The sequence below is a fragment of the Hemibagrus wyckioides genome, linkage group LG15, assembly GCF_019097595.1.
Source record: "Hemibagrus wyckioides isolate EC202008001 linkage group LG15, SWU_Hwy_1.0, whole genome shotgun sequence".
Classification (NCBI taxonomy): Eukaryota; Metazoa; Chordata; class Actinopteri; order Siluriformes; family Bagridae; genus Hemibagrus; species Hemibagrus wyckioides.
Genome location: NC_080724.1, coordinates 18,526,682 through 18,536,034, shown reverse-complemented (window position 1 = coordinate 18,536,034; position 9,353 = coordinate 18,526,682). Strand labels below are relative to the sequence as shown.

The window sequence follows — 9,353 nt, the reverse complement described above, 5'->3', positions numbered from 1 at the left end:
AATTGTGTTGTTTTTATTTTTTGCTTAGGTGTAGAGTTACAGCTGCTCAGGATGTATGAGATTTGCATTATTAAGCCTCAGAGGGTTCAGTGTTGATTACTAGCTTATACTTGAATCATTATAAACTTAACTGTCTTTCAGTAGATTACATGGCCGCAAACTGTCCGTTTTTCAGTCTCTAGTCTAAATAAATATTTGGGATTCACCTTGCATCAGATTAAAGTATTTCTGATTCATGTTTGGACCCAGTGCTTTACACACATGATGCCATTATACATGTTCAATGTAAACTTTATGAATTCTAATGAAGGATCTGATTGATTAGAAGATGCTGATTACTTTTCTATTATATCAATAACACATTCTCAAAGGGACTTGAATGGTGGACATACAAGTAAACATTTTACATAACAAAAGATGTCTTGATTTTCTCTAGAAGAAAGTGAGACTTATGGAAGGAGTCTCCGGTGTCAGTGTTCTGCAATGGTGTAATTTTCTGCCATGCTGTGCTTTTCGTTCAGGAGACAGAAACACGTCGAATTAAATGCCAGCGCCGTTGATAGCGTTGAAAGCTTAGTCCTTCTTGTATGCTTGAAACATAACTACTGTATTTCAGACTTGTATTTGACTTTTCTATGTCTTTGGATCCATTCCAAAATCAGTTCAGCTGCAAGGATAATTTCACATAAATCCTGCATTTAACATTTAAGCACATGTTCATGAGACATCACGTTATTGAGAATCAGACGGATGGACAGACAGAAGGACAACCTTTAAACATCGTCTCCCCACCACTAAGTAGCAGATTCATACAAAGTGACACGAGTGAGGGAAAGGATGTTTATAGCTGGTAGCAATAATAACAGGAAGTTGTTCTGTGGATGATCCACAGCATCAAATCATAACTACTGTACAAAGTACATAAAAATACATCATTCTTATACAGATATAAAAATAAATCACAAATTGTCGCTGTAAAAGAGGAATAAAACACATGCTGTTATTGAAAAACAGTTCCTCTGCTCACATTAGCTCATACCTTGGGCCATATTACAGCACCATGCTGTGGATTATTTTCTCATAACCGAACATCACACAGAGCTTTATTCCTTATTTAAATAATGGCCGCATTTCCTGAAATGTAAATCAGGAACCATGTTGTTTTTGGTTAGAAGACTCTGAAAGTTTTTATACGTGTGTGGAAATGTGCTTATGTTGCTCTTTCCACAGTTTGAGAAGCTGCCAATCATATCTGAGGATCGAAGTTGAACTAACATCGCTGAATTTGCCTATACAGTTAGCACAAGTGATGTTATGTCATGTCTTTCTGTAATTGAAATAAAAGGCTTGGTCAGGGATTTGTGTTAGTATCATCAATTCTTCCTCATACTGTCCTTAGGCCGCAGCTCAAACGTCACAAACACGTGTGACGACGCGGTGATCGACATCTGTTCCACCTTTTCCTGTAGAGTACTTGGAGTACTGGTCACGCCCTCTTCTTGCCTCCACTCCCGAGACTCCTCCTCCCGTACCGCTAGGGGCCGTCCTAAAGCCTGTCCTAGCAGGTTACACACCTCGTGTGCTTTGAGGCGAGCGTTTTCCACGGCGGCTGCACACACACGTCTCCTGAAATGAAAGCAACAGATAGGACGAGATTTGTCAAACCTAATTTCGATGTATTTATTTGATGGATAAAAATATATTTGGGAAGACTACAGGCATTAGAAGCTTCACATTTACCGTAACACGCTGAGGCTTTCTGAACTGTGGGAGAAACGCGGATCCCCGACACACACGCTTCTGTCCAGCTTTTCAATCAGCACCGAGCGAACAGCCTGCATCTTCACAAAGTCTGAAAACACCATGCTCACCTGTCCTCCACACACACAATTCACATCATATCACAGAATCATTACTTTACTAAATCCTGAATAAGTGCTGAAGTGTTTTAAAGATGGCTCACCTCAGCCTGCATGCAGTACAGCGCTTCCTCTCTCTGCAAGTGTTTCATCACCGTGATGTCCTCCTCCTGACAGAAACAATTTGAACAGGACGGCTTTTAGTGAGGTCCTGTCAGTGTGTGTGGAGAAATAATTCTGCTAGCACAATGAATCACGGCTCAGTGTGCTTTCTTAAGAGAGTTGTAAAACCATCAACACTGATCTGATCAACGTCCTGTTCCACGCAGCAACAAGTGTTGACAGAAGAATATTTTATTCTAACAAATAATTCCATATTTCTTTTTATCAAAAACATACAATTTCAAACTCTTCTGCTTTACTGCTCTTGTACACAAAACTCAATGTTTGTGGCTCCCATCCTGTGACATGGAAAGAAATTATATGGATTTTTGTCATATTTTTCCCACAACTCCAATTGACTGTATTCTGAATTGACACTCTCCGGTGTCACCCAGATGAGGATGAGGTTCTCTTTTGAGTCTGGTTCCTCTCAAGGTTTCTTCCTCTTACCATCTAAGGGAGTTTATCCTCGCCACAGTCACCTCAGGCTTGCTCATTAGTGGTTAATACAAATAAATTTAAATATAAGTCTAATATTATTCTTGAACATTTTGCTCTATATTTCTTATGTTCTGCAAAGCTGCTTTGTCCATTGAATTGAACTGAACTTCAACTTGAATTGAACTGAACTTTGTGCATTTCAGAGCGTTTCGTTTTTATCACAAAATGACACTCGGCTCAAAATCATGTCTACAGTGAGCTATGTTTCGAATGAATCTGCAGAGCTTTACTCTCCTTGAAGCAGAGAAACTTCGAATGAGACGTAGATTTTAATTTAGCATGTTTTCCAAGGAAGTGAGAAAGTGTATGCAATAATATTAATAATGGAACAAATGATATAATGTACTGGGGTGTGATTTAAATGTGGACTTTGGTTCCACATTTGTTTAAGGACTTCTGCAAATCTCTCTGGCAGTTCTGTTTTATTCCTATCACTCTTTGCTTTAAGTTTCTTCCATTTTTGAATTATGCTTTTCACATTAAAGGTCAATATTGTTTCACTTTAGAGCTTGTTAAAGTCAGTTGACTCTTCGGAAAACTGCTGGACCTCTGTGTTCCTTTCTAACACTGATCAGACTTAACAACTTAACACTTGAAACATCCATCCATCCATCCATCCATCCATCCATCACACCGCTTATCCTACTGGGTTGTGGGGAACCTAGAGTCTCTCCCAGGAAACTTGGACAGTCTGCCAGTCTATTGCATACACACTCACACACTACAGACAATTCAGAGATGCAAATCAGCCTACAGCACATGTCTTAGGACTGGGGGAAAGAACCTGGAGGCCCCTAAGGAAACCCTTGAGGCACTGGGAGAACAGTATGGGAGAAGAATGGGTGAGATTCAAACCCAAAACCCTGGAGATGTGATGCAAACGAACTAAGTACCAAGCCACCATGGCCCCCACACCAACATGACTGCACACCAGTGCACAAAGCAAGGTCCATAAAGACATGGATGAGTGAGTTTGGTGTGGAGGAACTTGACTGTCCTGCACAGAGTCCTGACCTCAACTCCATAGAACACCTTTGGGATGAATTAGAGCGGAGACTGCAAGACAGACCTTCTCATCCAGCATCAGTGCCTGACCTCACAAATGCACTTCTAGTGGAATGGTCAAAAATTCCCATAAACACCCTCCTAAACCTTGTGGAAGCTGCAAAGGACGGGTCAACTCCATATTACACTCATGTGCATGTGAAGGCAGACGTCCCAGTTTTGACCTGGCTCTCAGTCTCCGCTCTAATTCATCCCAAAGGTGTTCTATGGGGTTGAGGTCAGTTCCTCCACACCAAACTCGCTCATCCCTGTCTTTATGGACCTTGCTTTGGTCACTGGTGTGCAGTCATGTTGGAACAGGAAGGAGTCATCCCCAAACTGTTCCCACAAAGTTGGGAGCATGAAATTGTCCAAAATGTCTTGGTATGAAGCTGAAGCATTAAGAGTTCCTTTCACTGGAACTAAGGGGCCGAGACCAACACCTGAATTCAATAATTTGGAGGGGTGTCCCAACAACAACAACAACAACAACAACAACAACAACAACAACAGAGTGCGCGAGCCCTGGATTACAGTGTGCTATCTGGGGGGTTAGACTAAACCTCAGACTCTGTATTGTTGAGGTCATGTAGTAACCGAGCTTCATTAGGAAAACACCATTAAATCTACAGATAAGTGTAAACGCGAGCTCGCACCCTGAGCCCGTGCTGGCGGCCGGTGTGTAGGATGTAGTCCAGTCTGCGCTGCACGCTGTTAGCGGCGTCCTTAGCGCTTTCCTTACTGTTCGACACGGAGACGCTAACAGCAGCCCGGTCAGGAGGAACACAGAGCTCCGCGCTGCCCGTCACCTCCACCTGCCTCCCGCGTCCAGCACACCGACTACACCTCGCCTTCACACCCCGGTTCATCTCCAGCTCCTTCACATCAACACTGACAGCGCCGGTGGCCGGTACGAGAGAAGCGAAAACTCGAACCGGACTGTGCGCCATCTTGATACACCGAGGAAACGCTATGGCAACACACGCAGAGCATGACGGGTAAGAACAGCACGACGGGAAATGTAGTTCAGAGTGAAAGTGGAGACTACAATTTTGTGTATATGTGAGTTTCATCTGTTCAGTTGTTTAGGTCTGCTTCCAGTGTAACAAACAAACAAACAAACAAACAAACAAACAAACAATTTTGTGTATATGTGAGTTTCATCTGTTCAGTTGTTTAGGTCTGCTTCCAGTGTAACAAACAAACAAACAAACAATTTTGTGTATATGTGAGTTTCATCTGTTCAGTTGTTTAGGTCTGCTTCCAGTGTAACAAACAAACAAACAAACAATTTTGTGTATATGTGAGTTTTATCTGTTCAGTTGTTTAGGTCTGTTTATTTCTTTTCTTTTTCTTGCTTTTGCTTTACCTTGTACTGTTATAATGACATAAAATATAAATATATATAAAATATATAAATATATTCCTTTTCTTTAATTTTGCTTTTATTTGATTTAAGACTTTGTTCTTGCTTGTTTTTTTACTTTAGATTCTTTTTCTGTAAGGTTAATCCCAGCCATCTGAAGTGACCAATCAAATAACAAACCTAAAATAATCATAATAACTGAATAATAAGTGTAAGTGTTGGTCCCCTGGCTGAGAACCATTTCATAATAAAAATAAAAAAAGGATAAAACGTGGATTAACATGGACATACGGTGCGATTGATTACTGTTTGTCTTATATTTCATAAGCTATAAGGAACTATGTCCTTGGGTCAACACAAACATATGATGTCCCTGGGTCAACACAAGTTATTTCACATCATTGAGTTAACAGTAGATGGCAGTAGAGGCTGTGGAATTCTGTTTAGGTCTGTGGGATGAAAGCAGGCGGGTTTATAAAGCTCTGAGACTCATGTTAAGAAACAACTGCATGAGAATGAATTATTAATGAGCAATAAAGATTAGAGTAGATTAATACACAGTCTTTAAGTTGGTTATTACACTACACAGAAATGAAATGGATCTTTATTACCCACACTTACTGCCAGGGGTTCTATTCATATCTCATTTCGCACTATTTCTGTTTATACCTAAACATATGGGTAAATATATACAATAAATCACACAGATGGTTTCCTCAAACGGATAGTGTGTAAAATTCATACTTCATTAAAACAAACAAAAAACACAAAGCAAAGCAAAGCAAAGCCGATACGTTTTGAAATTTAAAATAATTGGTAAATTTCAATTCAATTTCATATTCTATTTGTATCAAATACATAATCAGAATATGAACACTGTCTACATTGCTATCCATTAAATCAAATCAAATCAAATCACTTTATTCTCACATCACCATTGAAACATGTGTAGAAGTGAATGAAATTCTTGAGTGCAGCTCCGGACATTGTAGTGAAAAATGGAACGTACAAATTCAAATACTACTATAAATATATGCTTTGGATAAATCAAGTCAAGTCAAGTCATATAGCTGACGCAGTGCATAGTGAAATAAAACAACGTTTCTCCAGGAGCCTGGTGCTACACAGACAACATGCAACATATAACTACAAAGCAGATAAGCAGTATGTTAATGACATGTGATGCATAACTGTGCAGTATACACAGTAGAATAAGTGGTAAATATGCAGTATGGTGATGACCATGATGATCATATGATACATATGATACAGTATACACAGTAGACATTGTACAGTATATTACAGTGTAATATGTATAACAGTGCAGTGTGTGTTACAGTGTGATCATGTATAACAGTGCAGTGTGTGTTACAGTGTGATCATGTATAACAGTGCAGTGTGTGTTACAGTGTGATCATGTATAACAGTGCAGTGTGTGTTACAGTGTGATCATGTATAACAGTGCAGTGTGTGTGTGTGTTACAGTGTAATATGTATAACAGTGCAGTGTGTGTTACAGTGTGATCATGTATAACAGTGCAGTGTGTGTTACAGTGTGATCATGTATAACAGTGCAGTGTGTGTTACAGTGTGATCATGTATAACAGTGCAGTGTGTGTTACAGTGTGATCATGTATAACAGTGCAGTGTGTGTTACAGTGTGATCATGTATAACAGTGCAGTGTGTGTGTGTGTTATAGTGTAATATGTATAACAGTGCAGTGTGTGTTAGTGTGATCATGTATAACAGTGCAGTGTGTGTTACAGTGTGATCATGTATAACAGTGCAGTGTGTGTGTGTGTTATAGTGTAATATGTATAACAGTGCAGTGTGTGTTACAGTGTGATCATGTATAACAGTGCAGTGTGTGTTACAGTGTGATCATGTATAACAGTGCAGTGTGTGTTACAGTGTGATCATGTATAACAGTGCAGTGTGTGTTACAGTGTGATCATGTATAACAGTGCAGTGTGTGTGTGTGTTACAGTGTGATCATGTATAACAGTGCAGTGTGTGTTACAGTGTGATCATGTATAACAGTGCAGTGTGTGTTACAGTGTGATCATGTATAACAGTGCAGTGTGTGTTACAGTGTGATCATGTATAACAGTGCAGTGTGTGTGTGTGTTACAGTGTGATCATGTATAACAGTGCAGTGTGTGTTACAGTGTGATCATGTATAACAGTGCAGTGTGTGTGTGTGTTACAGTGTGATCATGTATAACAGTGCAGTGTGTGTGTGTGTTACAGTGTAATATGTATAACAGTGCAGTGTGTGTTACAGTGTGATCATGTATAACAGTGCAGTGTGTGTTACTGTGTGATCATGTATAACAGTGCAGTGTGTGTTACAGTGTGATCATGTATAACAGTGCAGTGTGTGTGTGTGTTACAGTGTGATCATGTATAACAGTGCAGTGTGTGTTACAGTGTGATCATGTATAACAGTGCAGTGTGTGTTACAGTGTGATCATGTATAACAGTGCAGTGTGTGTTACAGTGTGATCATGTATAACAGTGCAGTGTGTGTGTGTGTTACAGTGTGATCATGTATAACAGTGCAGTGTGTGTTACAGTGTGATCATGTATAACAGTGCAGTGTGTGTTACAGTGTGATCATGTATAACAGTGCAGTGTGTGTTACAGTGTGATCATGTATAACAGTGCAGTGTGTGTGTGTGTTACAGTGTGATCATGTATAACAGTACAGTGTGTGTTACAGTGTGATCATGTATAACAGTGCAGTGTGTGTTACAGTGTGATCATATATAACAGTGCAGTGTGTGTTACAGTGTGATCATGTATAACAGTGCAGTGTGTGTGTGTGTTACAGTGTGATCATGTATAACAGTGCAGTGTGTGTTACAGTGTGATCATGTATAACAGTGCAGTGTGTGTTACTGTGTGATCATGTATAACAGTGCAGTGTGTGTGTGTGTTACAGTGTGATCATGTATAACAGTGCAGTGTGTGTGTGTTACAGTGTGATCATGTATAACAGTGCAATGTGTGTGTGTGTTACAGTGTGATCATGTATAACAGTGCAGTGTGTGTTACAGTGTGATCATGTATAACAGTGCAGTGTGTGTTACAGTGTGATCATGTATAACAGTGCAGTGTGTGTGTGTGTGTTACAGTGTGATCATGTATAACAGTGCAGTGTGTGTTACAGTGTGATCATGTATAACAGTGCAGTGTGTGTGTGTGTGTTACAGTGTGATCATGTATAACAGTGCAGTGTGTGTTACAGTGTGATCATGTATAACAGTGCAGTGTGTGTTACAGTGTGATCATGTATAACAGTGCAGTGTGTGTTACAGTGTGATCATGTATAACAGTGCAGTGTGTGTTACAGTGTGATCATGTATAACAGTGCAGTGTGTGTGTGTGTTACTGTGTGATCATGTATTACAGTGCAGTGTGTGTTACAGTGTGATCATGTATAACAGTGCAGTGTGTGTTACAGTGTGATCATGTATAACAGTGCAGTGTGTGTTACAGTGTAATATGTATAACAGTGCAGTGTGTGTGTGTGTTACTGTGTGATCATGTATTACAGTGCAGTGTGTGTTACAGTGTGATCATGTATAACAGTGCAGTGTGTGTTACAGTGTAATATGTATAACAGTGCAGTGTGTGTGTGTTACAGTGTGATCATGTATAACAGTGCAGTGTGTGTTACAGTGTGATCATGTATAACAGTGCAGTGTGTGTGTGTGTGTTACAGTGTGATCATGTATAACAGTGCAGTGTGTGTTATAGTGTGATCATGTATAACAGTGCAGTGTGTGTGTGTTACTGTGTGATCATGTATAACAGTGCAGTGTGTGTGTGTGTGTTACAGTGTGATCATGTATAACAGTGCAGTGTGTGTTACAGTGTGATCATGTATAACAGTGCAGTGTGTGTGTGTGTTACAGTGTGATCATGTATTACAGTGCAGTGTGTGTTACAGTGTGATCATGTATAACAGTGCAGTGTGTGTTACAGTGTGATCATGTATAACAGTGCAGTGTGTGTGTTACAGTGTGATCATGTATAATAGTGCAGTGTGTGTTACAGTGTGATCATGTATAACAGTGCAGTGTGTGTGTTACAGTGTGATCATGTATAACAGTGCAGTGTGTGTTACAGTGTGATCATGTATAACAGTGCAGTGTGTGTGTTACAGTGTGATCATGTATAACAGTGCAGTGTGTGTTACAGTGTGATCATGTATAACAGTGCAGTGTGTGTTACAGTGTAATATGTATAACAGTGCAGTGTGTGTTACAGTGTGATCATGTATAACAGTGCAGTGTGTGTGTTAGTGTAATCATGTATAACAGTGCAGTGTGTGTGTTACAGTGTGATCATGTATAACAGTGCAGTGTGTGTTACAGTGTGATCATGTATAACAGTGCAGTGTGTGTGTGTGTTA

The 9,353-nt window shown here is 39.8% G+C and overlaps 1 protein-coding gene across 1 annotated transcript; it reads right to left on the bottom strand.

The window, feature by feature from the left end:
* Positions 1-10: 10 nt before the first annotated feature.
* Positions 11-4,532, bottom strand: irak1bp1 (interleukin-1 receptor-associated kinase 1 binding protein 1). The gene is made up of 4 exons (XM_058410053.1): positions 4,223-4,532; positions 1,964-2,029; positions 1,741-1,871; positions 11-1,626 (listed from the first exon to the last, which is right to left on the bottom strand). The coding sequence occupies exons 1-4, from the start codon at positions 4,514-4,516 to the stop codon at positions 1,374-1,376; spliced, it is 744 nt and encodes a 247-aa protein (XP_058266036.1). The 5' UTR covers positions 4,517-4,532; the 3' UTR covers positions 11-1,373.
* Positions 4,533-9,353: the final 4,821 nt, after the last annotated feature.

Bases quoted from the DNA above. Each gene is read 5' to 3' on its own strand.
- irak1bp1 (XM_058410053.1), bottom strand. From the start codon at position 4,516: ATGGCGCACAGTCCGGTTCGAGTTTTCGCTTCTCTCGTACCGGCCACC. The intron at 2,030-4,222 runs GTGCGAGCTCGC...TGTTTCTGTCAG, and splicing joins GCCGCCAGCACGGGCTCAGG to GAGGAGGACATCACGGTGAT. The intron at 1,872-1,963 runs GTGAGCCATCTT...TGTGGAGGACAG, and splicing joins TGTACTGCATGCAGGCTGAG to GTGAGCATGGTGTTTTCAGA.